General features: G+C 41.4%; 1 protein-coding gene across 1 annotated transcript; it reads right to left on the bottom strand.

Moving 5' to 3' along the window:
* Nucleotides 1-2,360: 2,360 nt before the first annotated feature.
* On the bottom strand, nt 2,361-22,465 carry LOC309512865 (taste receptor type 1 member 1-like; the record flags this gene model as incomplete). The annotated part of the gene is made up of 8 exons (XM_082188585.1): nt 2,361-3,295; nt 5,495-5,615; nt 5,895-6,107; nt 6,335-7,075; nt 7,212-7,509; nt 7,646-7,810; nt 21,837-21,896; nt 22,242-22,465. 8 exons carry the CDS (start codon nt 22,463-22,465, stop codon nt 2,361-2,363), a joined length of 2,757 nt encoding a protein of 918 aa, XP_082044711.1.
* Between the last annotated feature and the right edge of the window lie 2,141 nt (nt 22,466-24,606).

Here is a 24,606-nt window from a genome sequence, read left to right as displayed (position 1 = left end):
GTTTGTGTTTAGCCCGGGATGTAGACCCTATATCTTACGAAATCATTGTAACACTGACCCCGTCCACGTTCAAGATATATGTGGCAGCTATTGCAGCATACCACGCTCCTATAGCTGACCAGTTGATTGGGACAAATGACCTGGTTGTCAAGTTTCTCAGAGAGGCCAGGAGGCTGAACCCACCTCGCCCCAGCACGGTTCCATCCTGGGACCTGTCCACAGTCCTAAGGACACTCTGAGGCCCTCCTGTTGAGCCATTTCCAATGGCTGACCTTTGGCCTCTCTCGCTAAAGACTGCCCTTCTGCTGGCTCTGGCTTGGTGATATGCAGGCTCTTTCAGTGGAGGCATCCAGCCTCGAGTTTGGGCATATTGACAGCAAGGTCATCCTTAGACCGAGACGAGGCTATGTGCCCAAGGTGCTTTCCACGCACTTTAGAGCACAGGTTATAACACTCGCGGCTCTCCCCCTGCTGAGGATGAGCAGACGCCACACCCACTTTGCCCGGTTCGGGCCCCTAGGGTGTACATCGAGCACTCTACCCAGTTCCGACAGTCAGAGCAGCTGTTTGCACCTCCGAAGGGGCTGCCAGTCATGAAGCAGAGGCTATCCCATTGGATACAAGTTTTACAAGTCTGGCTTACAAGTCCTTGGACTTGCAGTACCCTATTGGGGTGAGGGTCCACTCCACCAGGGGAATGGCCTCTTCTTGGGCTTGGTTTAGCAGATTGTCCATTGCTGACATCTGTGCAGTGGCCAGCTGGTCCTCGCTGTCCATCTTTGCTAGGTTCTTCAAGACATCCCTGCTCCTCAGGCATGGATTTTGTCTGCTTAACCAGGCCTGGCTTGAGCCCATCGTGTTGGACAAACCTTTCAAGTCCATATATCTCATGTAGCCTCACATGGGGCCCTTGTCACCAAGCGCCCCGGGCTACAGGCACACAGGACGGCCTTCCGTTCTGCGTTAGAGGCACTGTGCTATTGAATTGCGTTCCCCATAAGCACCAGAAACTGACACAATGCGAGTAAACCATATTGAAAGGGAACGTTTCAGTTACTAGTGTAACCTTGCTTCCCTGCTCACGAGAACGAGAATTGCATAGCTTGCTGTGCTACTACGCGACAGTAGTATTTGCAGCACTCATGAAGATGTTTTCTAAATCTGCTGGTATTTTTTCTATTTGCATTTGTTTTCTTCAGTTGCTGCGTGTTGAGCTCTCTGTACATAAAGGACAAGAAGCTACTCAATGTTAAAGAGAGGGGGTAAAGGGAAATTCTTACCCCTAAATAGACTTTATTCAATATCTTTGGATTATAGCTCCATACGTCCTTTAGATTTGACCCAGTTGATGACTACCATGCATGTGTGGAGAAAAAAAGTTATGGTTCAGGGAGAGCACACACAAGTTGTTTAACATGATTCAACTGTCCCTCTTTTCAAACTGTACTCAGTTTACTCCATAAGTTTTATTAAATTATGTAGAAAACAAATATGAAACATTTATTTGTTAATATTTGTAGGTCACTAATCAAATGTTTGCAAAATGTGTGATATATGCTAAGTCCTTTGTATGCTAAGGTCAGATTTCATTCTGTCATTAAAGCAAAACTGGGACACACCAGGACATTCTAAAATGTATTTTTTTCACAGGTTCAAAAAATGTAATTCTAATAAAACAAATTGTAATGAAAAGTCTTGTTACTAGCATACTTCAATGTATTATACCATTGCATACTGTTACACGTGTGAGAAGGCAGTCAGTATGATGTCAACCATCCAAACCTCATAAATCTATGTATTACCTGTACACCAAGTTAGGGAAGTTTTGAAGGTGCTCTTTATTACAAGTTAAAAACAAGCATTTGTGTTTACATTACATTTCTCTTAACTATTTAATGCTAAATATTTAAATGACTCATTTTATTCTCAAAATTAACATAGTATCTTAATTCAGACTGGACCTCAAAATAGATCTCCATTCTCATAAATTTCCTACGTGTTTCTTTAAGAATGTGGTCAAATAATAGCAAAGGCCACTAACACAGAGTTTAAGAGTTCACATCCGATCCACCTTATTTTGCAACTCAAAAGTAAGCTATTTTCTGTGAATGTGCAAGACTTAATCAGGATAATCGCTTCTATAGGTAAATAACTAGAACTATTTGCGCTACAAACCAGTGTGTTTACGATAAAAGATTCAAATAATATGATAACAAATACAAGTTTGCAATATCAAGCATTTTTACAGCTAAAATAACTGGAAGCGGATGAGACCAGATGCCTTGCACATTAAAGCTATTAATGGCAGCACCTGCTCTTATGTTAAAAATAAAGTGGGTACAAAAGACTAAAGTCTAAGCCTAAGTCTTACTAATGGTTTGGGTGTAATTCTGAATAGATGTTTGAAAGTATGCGGGAGTGTTCTTTTGTGGTTGGAATATTATGATATAAGATTTTGGTATAAAATAGCTAAAGAGAATTCCATTTATACTGGATATCTGGGCCATTGCATTCAATAGGATGATATATTTGCTTTTGACAGAGAGGTATGCTGTGAAGTACACAATCCAGGTCAGATAGTACAAAATGAGACTGAAGGTTATTGATTTGGCCTCATTGTAATTTTTCGGCAGATCTCTTCCCATGTAGGAAAACAGGAGACACAGGAAACCAAGAAACCAACTTATAAACACAACTATGGTTAATGGTATAGAGTTCCCCCTTTCACAGATGAGCATAATTTGGTCCTTATAAGTCAATGAGTCAGCAATGGTTTTGACAGGAGAGACAGTCATCCATATCACACAAGAAATTAAATGAATGATAGAAGCAAATGCAATGAAGAGCCACTGTCCATTGTACTTTACCCAAAGGCTATGCACCTTAGGGAACTGAGCAGCCATTTTAAAAACACAAATAATTTGAAAGGATCGGACAGTCAAACAGGAAATACAGACAGTGAAGAAAAATGCAAATATGGCATTTCTCAGGAGGCAAAGTGCAAATGTGGGTTTTCCAAAGAAAAAGAATGCACTTATGCTAGACAAAATCAAAGACATCAACATCAGGAAACACATGCTACCACCAGCAGACCTCACCACTGGTGTGTTGTAATTGTAGGAGAAAAGGCAAAATATGGCAATGAGTAAAATAATTATGCATATGGCAAAAAACATGACAGCGATTGAGGGGATTTCTGTGAACTGAAGATAGACAACAGAACGTGTTTTACAAGTTGTGCTGCTTTCATCATACCATTCATTCTCTGCACATGAAAAACAGGTATAGGGGTCCCCTGAAAAACAGTAAAATAATATAAATGTTTAAAATAGCATTTTGCCAAAAACCCATAAGCCTGTGAAAAGAAATACAGTAGGGCCTATACTTAAGCATACTTTTAACAAGATTAATTATCCTTTAAAATAATATATGTACAGTTTTTTATTCGCTTTAGTACTATTTTCACATGGTAAAAAAAAAAAAAAAGTAAAAAAATCCAAACTGTTCACACTGCTAGTCATTCTTTCAAAACAGTTATTCACCTTATTTCTGACGATCTTACTGCATTTTATATTATGGGTGGCACTTCCTGTTTGGGGGAATTTCCATTCAAAATGACTGAAACTAATCATTTCAAATCATAATGTTGCCGTACAAATAAAGCTGATCCGTCAGTTTGACTGAATGAGCTGTCAATTTCCCTTCATGTTTTATTTTCAGACATCATGAGAATAACATAGCACTTGGTATTTTACTGTGACATTTTATAACAAGAACATCTATGTCAAGTCTTTTCAGTCGCTGCATTCTTTTCCTCATGATCATTTTCTTTTTTCCCTTTGAATTCTGTTGTAATAGTATGTAAAAAGGACAACATATACTGCACATTTGTGGTCTGTTCTCCTGATTTAATTTACGATATATTCCATTAATAATTTTCTCTTCAAATCCACGTAACTTTCCAGGTTTGTTTTCACAGGTAAATACAATTTCTGATTAAGGCAACGTATGTTACAGATATATTACTACAGTGATATTTAACCTGTCCGTTATTGCTGTGGAAAGAATCACGTTTTGGGGTTATCCATAGTCTCTTGTTGAAAGTACCTCAACCTTGTTGATGCTTTTACACTTTTAAATATCCTTTTAATGTTCGATGGTTGAAGGGTGAGTAGAATAATGTCATCTCATTGTGACAATCTTTTTAAACATATTATTACGTTCATAGACCGAGCTTTTCCCTGATTGTTTACAGCTTAACGGAAGTTACACCAATAATTTGAACAAAGCGTCATGGGGCGTAAGAATTAGGTGGATACATGTTTTCTTTCCAAATATTTGTTTCACAACATCATTGTAGGCTAATATGTAATGAGAACATTTGGAACAGAACAGTTTCACAACTTTCAAAAAAATTACTTTTAACAATCAGTTTATTCAGTAGCAAATTATGCAAGTGTTAGCATATGTCTGTTTCTGGGTTTGAGTTTTGTTTGAGTTGTTAGCCTGTTAGTTTTGCACTGTTCCCAGTTCAGTTTCCTTTGTCTCTGACATCTGTTGCCATGGTGTTTGATTTACCATCATGTGTCTCAACTGTGTCTAGTTATTCATCTTGTTTTGTCCCTAGTGTTTCTCTATGTATAGTCCTCACTTTCCGTTAGTCTTGGTCTGATCTCGTCATTGTATTTGGTGTTGTCGGTTTCAAGACAACCTTAAGTGAAATGTTTGAGTTTATATTGATTGAAAAGGAATAACTGCTTCCAGATCCAGCTCTTTTATTTCTGTTTGTTTGCAACCCCAGTGTGACAATAAGACACGTTTCAAATCAACCTGGTTGCTGAAGATTTTGCAGTAATACACGCTACAGTTCTGTGAAAAAAATCCATAATGTTTGTAATATCTATCCAGTGTGTAATGAAAAGGTGTGAATAAGATATGGTATGGCCATGAGGTTTAGTGCTATGTAGTTTGCTGCCAATATAGTAAATGTTCTCACTGTACCAGAGTAAGTAAATGGAGTAGCACCAATTTCCCCTCCTCTTTTTGAACCTTCAATAATTACTCCACTTCACTGACATACTCTGCTCTGTGCCTATACATACATACATATATATATATATATTATTTCAGCTGAGCTGGGGGATGTGGAGGGTTTCTGATTGCTTGCTGCAATAAGACTTGTTCACAAACATAAAACCAAACTATTTAAATGTTGAGCGCCAAGCTCAGTGGCTGCAGATGCAACCAGTTTGTACCATGTAGTGATGGCAGATTACATTAAGGACCTATTTTCTAGGGACCAAGTTTTATAACAAAACTAGAAATTAAATGGATGTGGAAAATAGTTTGCCTTCAAATCACACTTAAAAAAGCACCATAATTGTGGTGATAGAATGGACAGAAGAAACTTAAGTACCAAGGTGTCATTGACCACATTCGAACTGAATGTAATGTTTATAAACATTTAATTTGTGGAAACTTAATTTGTACTTACGAGAATAATCCACATAGCTGTTACGCTGGCATTTTTTACATGTAAAACAGCAACTATGAAAACCTTCAGGTTGCCTTGAAAATCCCTCCTTGCACTCAGCAGAGCAGTTTGAGAAAGGAACCTGTAAAGAATAAGAAAATGTGTAATTAAAGTTACAGTTTTTCTTAATTTATTTTTTACAAACAATTAACTTGACCATCTAAACACTGTTTTTTCCATTAAAAAATTACAAAATACTAATTACATAATTCCTTTAAACACACACAAATTTCTCAGATCTTGATTTCAAACATGAAAAAGTGTTGACCTTCATTTGGAGAAATTTGCTAAATTGACTGAGGAAAAACTGGAATCTATAAAGCTAAATGTTTAGATAAAGGCTCGTCAAATTAAGACTTACAGAACCGTTGTTATTCCAGGGCAGGAGAGAGTTGTTGATGGTAAAAGTCAGTTCTGGATATGTATCATATGTGCCCACCATCTCAAACTGTGGAGGATTTACATCAGTGTGCCAGAGCACAACGGCATAATTGATGGGTGGATCATAATTATCATCATATTTCACCTGACGACCACTGAGTGGAAAATCCAACTTCTTAATTTCTCCCACAAGCTGTTGTGAGTTGTGGTGATTTTACCCCCATTATTTAACAAAAAAAGACAAAATATAATATTACTATAACTTTAATAAATTAATATAAATATTGTTTTATTTAGTTATTAAATTATTGTAAATATTGTAAATAATATATGCAATTTCATAAAAATAAAACATTGTTACTTCAATAATGTAATTAATATATTGATCAACTTGTCATAAATTCAAATGAATTCTCTTACCATGTATGGCTTTACCACTGTGTTTTTGTGGCATCCATTCATGTCGCACTGCAGAACCTTATGTAATGCATGAGCTATGGTGTATATGGCAGCATAGATGGCAAAAGAGGATGTGGGTTTTTCATTTATAATCTCCTCTGCGGTCAACAATGTGCAGTAATCACAAACTTGATTACATGTCTTACTCTGGATGTCACTCTCTTCATTATGGGTGACATCAGTTGATCTCCTGTCTTTATAGACAAATTCATTAAATCCAGGCAATGTCAACAATCTCTCCGTAATACCAATGATTGTGCCAATTTTCCCAATTCCTGGCTCTCTGGGAAGCTTATGATTCATAGCCCAAGCTTGACTTGCAATCCATACTTTGTCTTGGATGTTGTTTGCTATGGCTGCTTTGATAATTTTGCTTGCATATTGTGGCATAGCAAAAACAACAATGACATTGATATCGAGCATATTCATCTTTTGAAGTGTTAGACTGTAGTTTGCATTTAGGCTTAGACTCTCTTGATAGGCCAAGCAAATGCCAGCATTGCTTATATACTTGTTAAACAGCTTTAGTCCGTCTGAACTGTAATCATCTTGGCTACCAAGAAAGGCAACCCAGTTCCATCCAAACCATTGAATGATGTGAATAATCATTTCTATAAGGTTTTTGTTGCTAGGTATTGTTCTAACAAAAGCAGGATACTTAAGTTTGTTGCTTAATGCATAGCTAGAAGCTCCATAATTCACCTTTGAAAAAGAAGAAACACCAAATTATAAACAATTCATTAGCATTTTACTGAATATAATAAATGTGTAGTCCTGAACAAAGGGCAGTAAGTAAGTATTTTGTTATATAAACTGGATAAAAAGAAGCTTAACTTACCATAGGTATAAGGTCCATTGTGAATAGTGGTGCAATAGTTATAGTTTGTGTGCTTCCCAGTGGCCCTGTTAAAGCAATCACTTTAGGCTGATAGTAGTTCAGTTTTTCTTTAGGTTTTATTGACCCATTCTTTGAAATAAAACTTAAAACTGAAGGGATATTCTTTGTATTAGAACAATGGTCAAAAATTTCATAGCCCAAAGAAACATTGGGCAGAAGAGTGGTGGAGTTATTAATCTCTTCAACAGCAAACCTCATTACTTGCAACATCTGATAGCCAGATTTTGAGGGACTGTGCCTTGAAAACATCAATGAGGAAGTTAATAGCATGCAATTGAATTTTCACTTCATAAATTTGACTATGAGCAAATGCTGCTGTGATTTACAATATTGCTTATTGACAACCTGACTGATAAAAAAAAATCCTTGCTTACCTGAAACATTCAGTGGTCTCTGGGGAGAACAGGGGTGTCTCACGGTCAATTTCATGTAAAGTGAAAAGGCCACCCAATAAGTAATCTCCTTCCAAGCTGAACTGTTTTGAGCAAGAAACTTTGAAAAAGAAACAATTAGTAAAGCCCACAAGCATGTAAATGCTACTGAGAGACATTGTTTAAAATTGCCTGTTGGATGAAGCAGATGAGCAGTGGCTAGTCATTTGAGAATCAGGCTCATATTCTCGAGTTAATTTTCTTAAAACACATTTCAATTTGCTTAAACCACTATATTCAGCGATACAAATGTCAATTTCCATATCTAAACTCACAAAGCATATGTCAGTCAGTTATTAAATAGAGCATTACACCACATTCATGACATATTTTTCAAACTGTGACCTTCTAAACTCTCAGCGGGGATTTATGGTTGGATTATAATCACTAAGGTTTCAAAAAGTTTAAAGGTGGTGAGCAAATATAAAAATTGTGCTGAGTACTGTGGTGTTGCACATCACATTTGAGTATAAAATATTGTTAATGCTCTCCCTGGAGGCTGAAAACCAATGCTGAATTCACAGATGTTGAATGGCCAGCAACACTGTTGCTGTTCACATATACTTTACATTTTTAAATTTGCTTAACCCAGTTCCGGCATGAATTTTTATATTTTTACATATCTGACATTATTCTAGATTTGTCACCCCACAAGCGTCAAATTAATCCACCAGTGTCACTTCATAACACAAACTTCTAAGAAAGCATATGAGAACTGTGTAGCAATTCTAGACATCCCTCCAGGTGTAACGGGTAGATGAACATGCACAATTCAAAAGTAAATCAAGAGTTTTTAATAAGAAAGGAGAAACCGGGTATCAGCATAACAACTACACATTAACATAAACAATACAAACAGACAAAGATACAGAGGAATATAAAAGCCTAAAATAGACAGGTCAAGTCAAGTCACCTTCACTTATATAGCGCTTTTAACAATATGGATTGTTTCAAAGCGGCTTTAAAGTGATAATAGTAACTTAAAGTAACTGAGATTGTTTTGGATTTACAGTAGCTCTAGAATAAAGTTATTGTCCAGCTAAAGTTAGTTTTGATTGATTCACTTCCATTGCAAAGATCATTAGTTATTAACTTTGGAGTCTTACACGACACCGTTCTAACAGAAAACCCTTAATGCGCTCTGGCCTGCTCATTTGCACAACAACAGTGCCTGGCGGCTCAAGAACGCAAACTTTGAAATAGGTTCCAAGGTGCAAGCGGTAAATTTTTTTTTTAAATGTTATCATCTCCGCATAAGCTTAAAAAACATGAATCTGTAAAACCGCTGACGGAGTGCACATGTATATTACGTGTTCAATCTATAGGAATGCGCGTTGTGTGCAGGTGTGTAGTCTTTCTTTACAAACTGACCTCACCAAATTACTTGTCTGGCCGTAAAAATTCATAATACAGATTTTTTTTTTTGCTTCGGCGTATCCATGTGAACTGGAATCATTTTGACAACGTTTTATCTGTACAGAGGTGAAGGGAAGGAGGCCTTCACAGGGGAGAGACTAGTTGACAATTCAGGACTGCGTTGTCGTCATGTCCAGGCGCAGGTCCTTCATCAGATCTGCATACAGCCTGGATTAGGCTGACTGCGGTAAACCTCTGGATAAACTGAGAGACTAATTTTAGCGTAGACGCCATTCTTCTTATGATGCAACGAGTACATCAGGATTTATGGGAAGTGTTCCCGGTTCCGGCTGACCTAATCTATGCAGCCTAACATTACATTTTAGAAGTTGATAATGTGTTATGTGTAAGCCAGGTCAAAGAGATGTGTTTTTAGTCTAGATTTAAACTGACAGAGTGTGTCTGCTTCCCGGAAAATGTTAGGAAGACTAACGTTGGAAAAGGATCTACCGCCAGCAGTTGATTTTTGATATTCTAGGTATTATCAACTGGCCGGAATTTTGAGTTTGCAATAGACGTGAAGGACTATGCATTAAGAACTCACTCAAGGGAGCTAAACCATGTAGTGCTTTGTAAGTAATCAGCATTTTTTTTTATATTGTATGATGTTTAATAGGGAGCCAATGCAGTGTTGACAGAACCGGGCTAATATGGTCTTACTTCCTGGTTCTGGTAAGAATTCTAGCAGCTGTGTTTTGGACCAGCTGTAGTTTGTTTATTATGCGTTGGGTTCAACTTTTGAACCCAACCTTGGGCATTGAGTTTGTGTAGGTCATCCTTCATCTCTTTGTACAGGGGTCGAGGTACGCGTGATGGGGCTAGTGTCTTTTAGCGAGATGGTCAACTGCAGTCCATCCATGCAGCCAGTGCCATCATCAGATTTCGAGAACAAAGCTACTTCCTCTCTCAACATCTGTCATACAATTTGTTTTCTAGAGTCACTGAGATGGCTTAAGTCCAATGGCAAATCCCATGCTGAATCAGAAGTCTTGGTAGTTTCACTTGTTACTTGACTTATTCTTTCAGGCTTAGATCTGGGTGCCACAAGAGCAGCGGCAAGGTATACCTGTACTGGGTGCACGGTATCGATAACTGTCTTGCCATCTAACATTATATCATGGTCGGTGGGGTTTTGAACATTGACAGTGACCTGTGGTGAGGTTAATTCAACTTCACGAGGATTTCATAGAACACCCATCCCTCATCCCATCCCGTTCAAAGAGTAGCACTGTGTTACTTTTTACTTTGGCGCTCAATTTCATGGACGCATACCAGATTGAATTTATCAAAGAGTAGTTAGTTCATCTGAGGCTGTATTTCCCTAAATGTCTTGATACGTAAAACGTCTAGGGTTACGACTGTAACCTCTGTTCACATGAATCATTAACGTGTGACCTGGAAGTATTTAAGGGCGCCTTGCCAACATTATAATCCCCCTGAAGGGACTGTTTGGTAGGCAGGCTCCGAGGCATGGCGAAAAGACGCAGTGTCTCGTTCCCTGTTCTCAGGGAACAGAGGTTACAGTTGTAACCTAGGCTTTCCCTTTCGAAAGGGAACTCACACTGCGTCGATTGACGCTAAGGGGAAGGATATACCAACGTCACCTTGCTAAGGGGAGTGTATACCCATGGCAGTGACAACTGTCAAAACCAGCAAATTCAAATGAAATGCTTGAACCACTCACCCTCAGGTCACACTGGGCTGTCAGTGACAGCATTCCTAGCTATACGTTCCACAGGAAAACCTCCATAAAAATTGTTTAATGAAAGGCCTACCTGGGCCTGCTCAAGGGCATTGGACAACAGCTTCAAATTTAGAAGGGGTCCCTTCTAGGGAATGTGGCTAAGGAACCCGAAGGAGCCCCAGCCAATCACTATTCAGGGGAACGTACTCACCCGAAATGCCACCAGGAAGGCCTGACCTGGAGTCACTTACATTGGACATTTAAGTCTGGCCAAATTCCTGTCTGTCCGAAGACGGAGCCTCTGGACACTTGCCTTTAGATAAGGCATCCAACCCGAAGGACTGCGAAGCTGACAGTGAACCACTCGGCCCGGATCTCAGGGACTGGGTATCCAGGAGAGCATGACTCAGCATAGTGCTTACAACCCTTGCCAGCGAGGGGAGTTTCTCTGCACGATCCACAGATCTACCCAGCACTTGTGTTTCAAAGCACTGAGGAGGCCTGAAAAGGCCTAAGGACTGATCTAACTCACGAGAGGCCTACGACCGTCTGATCAAACTCACTCATTGAGGGGAGCACATGGCCTGCCTGGTTGGCAAACCAGGCTGTAGGCTAGATAAAAGAGGTTCCGGGAGGGAACCAGTAGCAGAAAACGACCATTAGTCATTCTAGGGCTCAGGCTTGCCTTCTGAAGCTGCCTGCTAAGGCCAGCCGAACTGATAGCAAGCAGCCACTAGCTGCCGGGACCCAGCGTCGCTGGGATACCACTTACAAGGAGGCCTGGTGAGGCCTACTACCTGATAACCAGAGGGCTGGCTACCTTGTACCCGTATTTGGGAACTCGCCTTTAGGGAGGCCTAGTGAGGCCTACTACCTGGCAGCCAGTAAAGCTAGCTGTGCAGTTGCCCATCTTTGGGACTTCGCCTTCAGAGAGGCCTGATGAGGCCTACTACCTAATAGCTAGCTAAAAACTGGTTATTGCTATGAATCCTGATTCTGAGAGTCAGTCCCAGTCTTGGGGCTCAGTCTCGGAGCGGCCTGTTAAAGCTGGTTGTCTGAAAGTTTTTTTTAGGTAAGAAACTGACTGCAATGGCCGTAAGGATGGGGACCGAGCTACATGGTGGCCTGATAAGGCCAACCGCCTGACAGTGGTCAATCCTATTCGGCTAATCTGGGCTAGCTTCCAGAGTGGCCCACTGAAGCCAGTTGTCTGATGGGGCTCACGGTCAGGGAGGCCTTGCTAAGGTCAACGCCTGACCATCAACACCACTGTTTGTATACCCCGTCACTCAAGATTCACTTAGAAGATTGAGAGGCCTCCTAGGCCTGAAGCAAGTCAGTGCTGTCAGCCAAATTCATACTGCCGGGGACTCGCCATCAGTGAGGCCTGGTTTGGCCTACTAGCTGATAGCTAATCTATTCTGCTAAAATGTATGTCCCACAACGTAAGGACTCCCTTCCGGGGAGGCCTGTTTAAGGCCTACTACCCATCAGTGAGTCTACTGCCCGAAATACTAAGGCCAACCACCTGAGGTAAGCTGGCCTACCGCGCCCTCTTGGGGGCTGCCCAGTCAAGGAGGCCTGCTGAGGCCTACTATCTACCGGCGCAGCTTTCGTTGGCAGATAAGCTGTTTACACAGCGCCTACAGCATCCTGGTACCTAATCACATTGCCCATGGCAGTGTACTCAGCAAAAAACACAGCACCCTTTAAGCAAGGGGAGTACAACATACACCACTCTGCCTCAACAGAGGCCCCAGATTCAGGGGCCTACCATCTGTATGCATGGGCGTCAGCTCATGGCAATGCTCTGGCTTCACGGGAGCGTACTTACAGGCGAAAGACGGCCTAACCCTGCTCAAGAAAGACCCATTGTACAGAGGAGGCCTTATTGAGGCCTAACCCAGGGTCTTTATAAATCATGCCTCTGCACCAAGCTGCATTACTCTTCTCGCCCCAGAATGGAGAGAAGAGTAGTCGTTAGCCTTGGCCTAACGACTCCCATGGGAGGAGGCTGTCATATAGGGAATGCTAAAAACCTACATTCACAAAGTCAAGGGCAGAGGCAGAAATGCTTTGAGCAGAACACCTCCACTAGGCAGAGGCAGCCTTTTAATACCATATTAGTAATAGCCTTACTATTGTTTGTGTTATTGTTACTATTATTATTATAATTATCAATGTTCCTCTTCCTTGTCATCCGGCCTCCCCTCATTCCTGATGAAAAGTCTAATTGCTGTTATTATTGCTACTACTATTAGTATTATTGAATTATTATATAAGACTATATTTTCATGTCTTCCTCATCGTCAAGTTATTATTTTTACTAATATTATCTTCATCAATATTACTGTCATAAATATGTTTTTCATGTTTATTAATTTTTATTACGTCTGTTGTACATCTGTAAAGTTACTTCCACTCACACACCCAGACACACTTGCACACATGCACACGCGTGTTTTGTTACTTGTTACTTGCACATGCACACACTCACACACACACCATGTCTGTCACCTGCTGTTATGCATGTTTTGTTTTTGTTGCAAAAAAACAAAACAACGCCTCCACTATCCCTAGCATAGCCTAGGCCAGCTACAGAGGCGATCCTGGTGAGGGACAGCCTTTCAGCATAGATCTACCTGAAGGCTCAGAGGAGCCACAGCCATGAGAAAATATATACATGTTATTTTCAAACGAGGGGCTGCAGAATCTCTCAGCCCACTGAAAACCCAAACAGAGCTCAAGGGGGCGATGTACTCAGGACCAAAATATGTCAGACAGTCCTGTGGGCCGGACATAAGATCTATCTGAAGCTCCAGCATAAGAGAGATAGAGAGAGAGACATGCTACTCTACCCTGAAGTGGCTAATAAACACACGTGTGTGTAAAAACAAGCAAGCGGTAGCATAAACATTCCCATTCTTCTTTCTAGAATGACGTTCTGCCACTTAACTCTCCGCTGATAACATATTTCATATGAATGAGCAGTGGCCTCAAATGCTCTCACCATGAGAGGAAGCCTAAGCTATAAACATAGTTTAACAACTAGAATGAGCAGTGGTACACCTCGCTTTATCTTACATATGACAACAAGGGAAGCCACCACCTACTCACAAAAGCAGCCCATTCAACTGGTGCTTCTCTCTATCGTTCTAGCCACCTTTTCTTTTCTTTTTTCTTAGCGTCAATAAACGCAGTGAGAGTTCCCTTTCGAAAGGGAACCATAGAATTCAAAAGGGTGAACTTTCTTTTTCATATGACTGTAAGACTATAAGACTTGGAGGAAAATGGTAGATGTCTCGCTGGCGGGGGAGAGGGTAAGCCTCAGTGTCTTGTCATGCTGGGACCCGAACAAAAACGCAAATTTGTGAAAACGATGACGGTCATGTGCATGCATATTACGTGTTCAGTCTAATGGTGCATGTTGTTTCTCTACAAAATGGCATCACCAACTACTGGCCTGGCACTCATAACATGCATAACGTTTTTAGTCATTTTTACAGATCCTTGTGAACAGGGATCATTTTGACAACGTTATAGTCTGTATGCAAAAAAAGCAATGGAAACCTTTTCAGTTTTTAGTACATCATTGTTGTGTAAATGTGCCCTTACAGTCCTGTAGTATGAGCTTGCCCTTGGGCCGGTGGATTGCGGGGCAGATATTAATTAGATGCACATCCAGAGCAATAGAAAGAACTCACTGGAGCTCACTGTGAAACTCATTAAATTGTCAATAGGATTGCATCTTACAACAAAATAGCATAACTGAAACATATGATAAAGTAAAACAAATTTCAATTTCCCTTCAATTTCTCTTAGTTAAATCAAATTATTATTATTCTTTGGCAGTTGGCAGACCAGATATTGGTGCATTACTGTAAGCTTGCGCTCGATCGGCCCAAAGCCGGCATCTGACCAGCACGGAAGGTCTTAATGCGTTACTGTCTTTTCTCAAAGGCAAAGTCTTTTTTTATTAAATGCAATACACTTGAATATGTATTCTCTCGTTATTTCATCTGACTCCATAAATGAAAAGGTTTTAATGATATCTGTGGATCATTAATTGTGAGTGAATGTTTTACTATTTCTTTTAACTCTTTAATGAAAATAATGTCAAAGTCAGTTAGAATAATCAAATGTAACAATTTATTATGTCAGGGAAATGTATCATGTCAATTTCATAATCAATTCAAAGATAATCGATACAAAACATAAAATGCTCTGGAATAAAGAGAAAAGATGCAACCCAACATTAAGAAATACATGAGCCAATCACCTCACGGGCCAATCTGAGGTACAGAAAAGGCCCCGAATCCTCTGCTGCATTTCATTATATAGGCAGGACCTTTTTCACTTGGAAACATGTACTAACAAAAGAAATTTGCATTCAGAGGTTGCACCTTTTGGGGGTGTGTGACCATTTGCTAGGAGATCACCTTCCTTTGTATGTCAGTTATCTTTAAACTCTTAAAAACCTTATTACCTTGTGTTTTACTTATTTGGAAATGAGACATTTGTACCAGTCGCAATGAGACATTTCAAATGATACTAAATACGTACAATACTCGATGTCAATCATTCACATCAAACTATACATTTTCTTGGGTGAATTCAGATGATCTGACCATGAGAGAGAGGGGGTGAGAGAAGGGGGAAAGAGATGTAGATTAGGATGACTCGGAGGTGAGACTTTTCGTCTTGATAGTGCACGAGGGCTAGTTCAAATGGTAATTTCCAGAGAGGTCCTTTTGTCCTCTCAGGGTCTGGTCGCTCTTCAACCAGACTGTCCGCCATCTCCTAATTTCTCAATTCTTACCACCAACAACTAGGGATGTCCAGATCCGATCACATGATCGGAAATCGGGCCCGATCACGTGGTTTCAGACTCGATCGGAATCGGACGTTACCTCCCGATCAGGACTCGGATATATATGTATATATATTCTCATTATTTTTTAACACATCTATAGTTATGCGGTGGCACAGAGTTAGACCCTTTTGACGCCACACAGAAACAGCAACGCATGCGGCATGACATCACTTTGTTGCAAAGATGTATGATGTGTAAAACCAAGTGAAAAACAAGTGTAAAACAAGTGGAAAGCGCGGGCGCACCGCTGTCTCCTTTCCACAAGCGCTTGCTCTCCCGTGGCGTCTGTCGTTGCTATGCAACCATGAACTGCGCTCTCCATGATGACAAGGAAGTTTCAGCAAAAGATTAATTGATTTCTAGCCCTTGCATTAGCTTTACTACTAGATATATTTATGGAGATGAAAAATAATAAGGCACCCTGTACAGCTATGATCAGCTGTTCGGCATTCAATGTTGTTACGCTGCAAGCTGATCAGTTGGTTCGTTGCTGCCGCGCTCTATCACTCGCACACCATAAAGAGCTAATTGTTTTTTAATGTTTCAGTTTCTTGATTAAAATGACATAATTAGGAAGCGGATAATTTCTTCACAAACAGCTCATTATGACTCAATGTTAGAATGCTGCACCTACACTCGATAGTGTGAATAAGATCAGCGCAACGCAGACAGACGGAAGACAGAGAAAGCCGGTCCAGCGCTGATTGAGGAATTAAACTCGAATTAAATTCGAAAATAAAAGACAGTTTGACATCTTTTTTCTCGCATCTGTGAATTTTTTTTTTAATCATTTGTTCTGAGATGAAGCAAATATATTTGTGCGGGAATTTCTCGCACTATAAAAGCTAACCTTGCGGGAATGGTTTAAATTATGCGCAATCCCCGCATTCACGCACCGAAAATTCAAGCCCTGCAAAGGTGAAGAATTTGTTATTTATTACATAAATGATTATTCAAGCTACCTCACAGAAGTGCTCTGTTTGTAAGAGTTGTTGAATGTTAAAATAAGGTGAATTAAATAAAAAATAAGGAACATCCTGGATCTGTTTTTTCACTCTTCTTTATTCTTTTTTTATGTATTATAGAAGTATCGGATCGGGACTCGGTATCGGTAGATACTCAAAATCAAATGACTCGGACTCGGACTCAAGGGCGAAAAAACCTGATCGGGACATCCCTACCAACAACCAATGGGCTAAGAAAGAAAGACAGACAGACAGACAGACAGACAGACAGATCTATTCATCAAGCCAACGAGCTATGGCAAATTAAAGTGAAAGTCGCAGACGCTTAACACACAATCATCTTTATTAAAAGGAAAGAAACGAAATGATCTTACCAGTGATGTTGCCGCTGTCTCCTATTGCCATCTGTGATTTTGAAATTAGCTGATGATCAATAAAATGCAGCTCATATCTGTTGCTTTCGGTGACGTAAACTCCATTAAATCTGCATATAGCGCGGGAATTGAAGATCGGCTATCCGTTTTGCCAAAACACATTTATGTGACCAGATGTAAATGGAATAGTTTTGATAAATCAGATAGCTATCTGATCAGTAAAAACGCATGAAGTGACCAGGTGTAAACAGAACCTATAAGTAACGTTTCACCTACATTTCAAATATATCTCTTGAGAGTATAAGTATTAATTGACTGTCTGCTTAATATCTGTTAACACTTAATATGTTGTATGTAAAAAATGTATATAAATTGACAGTAATTTTGTTGTAGTATCAGATTGTTACCCTTTCCCCCAAAAATATACACAAAGAGTAATGGACTGACTAAGACACAGCTGGTAGCAATCAGGGACTAATTAACAAAACTAAAAGGGACTGCAAACATGGCACAGGAAACAGATAGACACTTCAGCATAAAAGTCCAGGGCCAGAACCAGGTACATGTTTTAGAGAACAAGAGTCCAAGGGCTGGAGGGCATCCAGAATGAGCTAGATAGCACCATGTTGGAGCAGGGAACCAAGGCAGAGCCAGGGACCTCTGCCAGAGATAGAACCCATGTTGTATAACATTCAATAGATTATTGCTGTCTGTTAGATGTACCACTAGATGGCAGTGCTATGTAAAGTGTTTAAGAGGACATGGTGCAGATGTACAACGGTGTGACATGTTGTGTGGTGAGACGAGATGGAAGTAATCCACTTGTAAAATGCTCTTTATTTGGGTTGCAACAAGAGACAAACATAACCAGAAATGGATCTCTGTGAGTTGTTTTAAAAAGAAGGCAAAAAGGAATGTGAAGCTGATTAAAGGACTTTAAATGGATAGTTCACCCAAAAATGAAAATTAGCCCATGATTTACTCACCCTCAAGTCATCCTAGGTGTATATGACATTCTTCTTTCAGACGAATTCAATCGGAGTTATATTAAAAAAATGTCATGGCTCCTCCAAGCTTTATAATGGAAGTGAATGGCCATATGTTTTTTGAAGTCCATCAAAGTGCATCCATCCATGATAAAAGTGCTCCACACAGAAGTGAAGCGATGCGTTCGTGTGAGAAAAATATCCATATTTATAACTTTATCAACTAAAATAACTAGCTTCCTGGAGACAGCCTACACCAGTTGACTTACGCCAAAAGAGTAACACTTGTCGATGTATGATGTAGGATGTAGGAGTAGCGTAAGCTTTGTCGTTTTAGACTTCTAATTCGTGACTGGTGTTTTGTTTTGCTCTATCCTCTGCGCTTCCACATTTTGTCATTGTGTTGTGCGTCTAGGTCAAGGGTTACTCTTTCGCCGTAAATCGATGCGTACTGTCGTCTGGTGGAAGCTAGTTATTTTAGATTGTAAAGTTATAAATATGGGTATTTTTTTTACAAAAACCCATGGCTGTGCTTCAGAAGGCCTTTATTAATCTCCTGGAGCCGTGTGGAGTATTTTTTTTTTATCATGGATTGATGCACTTTTTTGGGCTTCAAATTTTCTCCAGCCATTCACTCCCATTATAAAGCTTGGATTAGCAAGGACATTTTTTTATATAACTCCGATTGTATTTGTCTGAAAGAAGAATGTCATGTAAACAATAGGATGGCTTGAGGGTGAGTAAATCATGGGGTAATTTTCATTTTTGGGTGAACTATCCCTTTAAGAGGATATGGTACAGATAAAAAGGGAGCACAGAGAGTTCAGGGACAGTGGACACTAGTGCATCATCCTATACATTTTCACCAAGTGGTGTAGATTTGAAAATTTAACTTTTAATCATGGAAGCAACACCAGTTATTTCACCAAGAGATCTCTTGTTTATTATTTTTATGTGTCAGACATACGAGAGAAACAGGCATAGAAGAGGAAGGTTACAGGCGAGGTCTTCATTCCAGATTTCTCTGTTCCCCTCTCTGTCCTCTCTCCCCATCTCTTTCCTTTCACCCCCTCTCTGCCAGCTGTATGTGTTTCTCTGGGGTGCTACACTATAAGGATTGAGCTTATATACACCATTGAGGAACTTACAGATTCCTTGTAAGTTATAAAAACATGTTGCTTATGTTTAAAATGGGATGTATAGCTCATGCTTACACATGGTACAATCCACTTTCTATGTACAGAAATCTTTATATTCCTATATTTTCTTCATAACCTTTTAGGATTAAGGGTAGATTGATTACAGTTTGAACAGAGGGACAGGTGAAACACGTTAAAATACTTGTGTGTGTGCACTCCTGACCAGTGCTGGTCTCTGTAGTAAAAAAAATAAAATAATATAGGCCTATTACAAAATTGGTAATTGTGTCCTTTCTCAAAATTTCTAGCTTCATGTGCACTCTTATATATTTATTTAGACATTAACCCTTTTCATGCATGAATTATGACTACCCCAGTCAGGATTTTAGGGCATGAAAATAAGATTTGAAAAGATTAGTTTTTTACACATATTTTGGTAAAAAAACTAACAAAAAATAAACAGTATTTAACAAAACAATGATTAAAATTATATAAAAGCATGTAAAAAATATAATAAAGCTTCAACTATTACAAACACAATTGAGTTTGTTCCTGTGTGACCAGCAGACGAAGAACTTCTTGCAAGTTGAACTTCACGTGTCTTTGATATCAGAACATGAAGACATGATTCCATTAAAGATCTCTACAACTGGTGAAGGTACAACTCGGTTGGAATCAAACTAAATCTATGTAGAAAAAACTCATGCTCTTTCCAGTCTACCAGAGTATGTTAATTTACCCTTATTAGCTGATAATTCCGATTATGTTAAAAATGGACACATTTCTACCATTGCTCTCCTCTCTGGGAAAACCTTGGATAACATGCATAACCTCAAGTAATATGCATGATGTCTGATTACGTTTTGATGTAACGAGTAAAGTAACGTATTTTAGGTAACATGCATTACGAAATTAGATTACTTTTTTGATGTAATGAGTAAAGCATTACAAGGAGCATGCATTATGCAATCAGATTACCTTTCTGATGTAACGAGTAATGCATTACAAGTAACGTACATTGCGTAATCACATTACTTTTTTGATGTAACTGCAAATTACATTCTAATAAAAAATATATTTATTTACAGCCAAAAAAGTTACTGCAGATGAAGTATTTTCAAGAACAGTCAAAGTAATAGTCTGAATTGTAGCTGAAAAGCTATTAATAATAATAATAACTTGGACTTATATAGCGCCTTTCATGGTACCCAAGGTCGCTTAACAAATAGGGGGGTTAGGGGTTAAAGGACTTAGTGAAAAGAAATGTTTTGAGGTGCATTTTGATCATGGGCAGGGATGGGGCAGAGCGGACGTGGAGGGGTAGATTTTTTTTTTTATTTAGTGTGGGAGCATTGGCAGAGAAAGCTGTATCCCCAAAAGTCTGCAACCTGGTGCGGGGGGTGTCCAGCAGGTCCTTGTCAGAGGTATTAATACATGATATCCAATTTAGTGGACAGATGATTAATCAGAATTTCCTCCCAATCTAAAATCAATACTTGGAACATTTAACAATGAAATGATTCCTTAGATGTTATTTGATGCTACAACATTTTGTTTTTTAACTGCAAGAGTCACCTAGGATAGAAGGAATGGATTGATATGTTCCAGAGCATTCCTTGGCATTTCTGATTGGCTGTCGGCCATCTTAGTTTGGGTGAAAAAAAGAAAAGAAAAACTCCACATTCAATGGCTTGCCACTGAAGATTAAAATTTTACTGTTGAATGTCATTTTTTTTGTATTATTTTTCTTTATTAATGTTCATAATAATTTGTAAAATGTATTTTGTGAAGTCAGAGTATGTTGTACGTGTGCTGAGGAGAGATATGGGATGAGCTATATTTTGCATAAAAAGTATGTGTGCAATGCAACATGTTTCACTGAGAAAAGGTTTTCCAATGCTGATGTGTACTTCAACTGTGGACCGTTGACATATTCTTTACAAGGAAAGGAATGTTTTTCACTGATGCAAATGTACTACGAATGTATACACTGCAGGACAGATTTGTTATTATTTGTAGGTCACTAATCATTTTTGATATTCACTATGCTTTGTACAAAGTCCTTTGTATAAAATGTCAGATGTCCTTCTGTCATTAAATGTATTATACTATAATAATAATTCACTATATTTATATAGTGCTTTTCTCAGCACTCAAAGCGCTTTACATGGAAGGGGGAAATCTCCTTAACTACCACCAATGTGCACCTGGATGATGCGACGGCAGCCATATTGCGCCAGAATGCCCAACACACAGCAACTTATTGGTGGAGAGGAGACAGAGTAATGAGGACAGTCAGTATATATGGGGATGATTAGGAGGCCATGAGGATGAACAGAGGCCAATGGGCAAATTTTGCCAGGATGCCGGGGTTAAACCCCTACTTTTTTTTAACATTCCTACTGGGTTCTCTTACGAGAGGTTCTCTCGTATTGCGTAAGTTGCTTACGCTACGGAAAAACTCCTTTTCTCAAGATATTGAAGCAAAAAAAAGTATCCTTAATTTTGTATTTATTGTCAACGCGTTGCAGCAGCTAGCAGACCTAGAGCGGGCTAACTAGCGCGCTCATTGGTTGCTCCACGGCAACTGCAGCAGCCTACCACTGAGCCCTGCGTGACTTCGCGCCCCCACTCGTCATAGCCCGCCAGAATGGGCGTGGCTTTAGCGTATAAAAGACGGGCTCGGGAGCTGCTTACCTGATTTTCATCTCTTCAGCGAAGCTCTCCGCATCACTGGATCTCTGAGAGAAGCCGCCGCTGTCGAAACAAGTGACAGAGCAAGCCTAGGACAGCGCCTGAGGAAGCTGGTCGATTCTCGCCGCCTTCAGCCATCCGTGCCTGCTACGCTATCCGGCGTCATATCCTTTTTCTGCTGTGTGTGTTCGCCGCTGCGTCACACACTTTCTCTCTAAGAGCACAAAGCGTTTTTGTTAAAATGCCTCGCACTTCCTGTGGCTCTTGCAGAGCCCCACTCAGCGACGGAGACCGCCATGTGATCTGGGCTCTCTGCCTGGGCCGAGATCACGCAGCCCTCGCCCTGTCTTCGGGCGGCTGCGTCCACTGCGACGACATGACAATGTCGACCCTGCGGGCTCAACTTGCCATGTTCGACGACGAAACTGCACCTCCTCCTGCCTCCGCTGGACCGCACAGTAAGAAGCGTCGCTCCCAGAGGCTACCAGAGCCTGCCATGGTCTGCGAGCGCTCGCCGGAACCTCCCCTCGAGCCTCGCTATCTCCTTCTCCGCGCTCCCTGACGGACGCACAGATGCCGGCTGCCGCCCTCACTGTTGCCGCGTCGGGAGATGAAGCGGACGGAGACGCCATCGGTGACAGCTGTTCCCTCCGGGCTTCAAGAAGCGAGGGTTAGTCCCCGCCCAGACCCCGCCCCTTCGCTCCAGGAGTCAAGTGGGACTCGGGTAAGCGTGGACGCTGAGCTTATTCGCCTCCTCACCAAGGCCGTAAGCCAACTCGGCCTCGAGTGGTCCCCGCCTGAGGAGCCCGCGCCCAACAGGCTCGATGGGTGTTTTCTGCCGGGCCACCGCCATGCGCCCGCCTCCAGGTCAGCACCCTTCGCCGGAGCTCCACAATGAGCTCACGAAATCGTGGAAGGCACCATTCTCCGCGAGACTTCACTCCCCCGTCTCCTCGACACTCTCCCAAGTGGACGGCGCCAGTGAGAAGGGATACAAGTCGATCCCCCCAGTGGAAGAGGCGGTAGCAGCGCACCTTTGTCCGCCCTCTGCGGGATGGCGTGCAAAGGCTGCCCTCCCGTCTAAAGCTTGCCCGGGCCACATCAGCTCTCGTCGGCCGCGCCTTCACTGTGTTTCTTAACGCCCCGCTCTCCCCGTCCGGCCTCTTTGGCCCAGCTGTTGGTGGGATCGTCGACCGGTTTTCTGAAGTGCAGAAGGCCATGAAGCTATTTCTGCCTCGTCGCTCGAGCTCCACCGCAGGCCTCTCTCTCTAGCAGCTTCAAGGAGGAGAAGAAGGTACTCTCATTAAGAGTACAATTTCTGGTTATCCAGCTCATGCCGATGGTGTCTTGAGTGTAGAAAATGTGCCCGCTTCCCAGTGTTCACCCCTACACACAAGCACGGTTCCCCCTGTGTCATTCACTCATGCAGAGCCCACTCTCGTAGAGCTGGCATATACCGCTCGAGTGTTAGATGTAGGAAATGTGCCCACAAAACAGTGCCCACACCTACTCAATGCCCGCTCTGCCACACCTTTATCCCAGGGGACAAAACCTATAAAGCCGACACGCACCGGCTATGTTGTAAGTCCTGTGTCTGCCCGCGAGCACCCACGCTTACTGATAAACACAACACGCCCCGCGCTACTCGCGCGTCCCGGGTTTTTCCCCATGAAATGTTCCCCGCTCAAAGTTACCGGGACGTTACATGTAAACCGGCCAGCCACCGCTTTCAGCGCGCCGCTGTGTTCAAGCATCGAGAGCGCGCTCACCGCGCCGATACCATTCTACCCCTAGCTATGCACGCAAAAACCTGAGAAGCTATTTCAGGAGTGTCAGAATGGGTGCTGAACACAGTAAAGCAGGGCTATTCGCTGCAATTCGCTCGCCGTCCGCCGCGCTTGCTAGCATGGACCGAGACACAAGTGAATCAAGAAGTAGCACATCTACTTCGCGCAGAAATAGCAAAGCTGCTATGCAAAGGGGCCATAGAACCATTACCGCCTTCCCAGAGCGAGTCAGGCTTCTACAGCCGGTTTTTCCTCATCCCAAAGAAGGATGGGGCTCTCAGACCTATCTTAGATCTGAGACATTTGAACAAAGCTCTCATGAAGCGACCGTTCAAAATGCTCACGACCAGACAAATCCCCGCGCAAATTCGCCCGAGGGACTGGTTTATCTCTCTCGATCTGAAAGACGCATACTTTTAGATTCAGATAATACCCTGTCACAGGCCATTCTTGAGATTCGCCTTCGACGGTCAGGTATATCAATGCACCGTCCTCCCGTTTGGCCTGTCCCTAGCACCCGTTTTTCATTTACGAAGTGCATGGACGCGGCTCTCGCTCCCCTCAGAAGTCAGGGCATGCGAATATTGAACTATTTGGAAGATTGGTTGATTCTAGTACAGTCAGGGATAGAAATAATATCTCACAAAACGTTGCTTCTCAGCCATCTGGACGAATTGGGTCTCACGGTCAATTGGACCAAGAGCTCATTACTGCCCAGTCAGACAACCTTTTTTCTGGGGATAGAACTGGACTCCATGTCTATGACGGCCCGCCTGTCGACACAGCGCGCGTGCCGTGTTCGACTCCTGGCCGCTTCATTCCGGACGGGCAGCCTTGTTCCCCTGAAAACTTTTCAGAGAATGTTAGGCTGCATGGCCTCAGCTTCAGCAGTACTGCAGCTGGGCTTGCTACGTATGCGCCCGCTACAACGCTGGCTGAATGCACGAGTACCACACCCAGCTTGGGCTTCCGGCGGTCTGCGTATC

The sequence above is a fragment of the Leuciscus leuciscus genome (genome assembly GCF_965113295.1).
Source record: "Leuciscus leuciscus genome assembly, chromosome: 13".
NCBI classification, from domain to species: Eukaryota; Metazoa; Chordata; class Actinopteri; order Cypriniformes; family Leuciscidae; genus Leuciscus; species Leuciscus leuciscus.
This window is presented reverse-complemented; position numbering and strand designations above follow the sequence as displayed.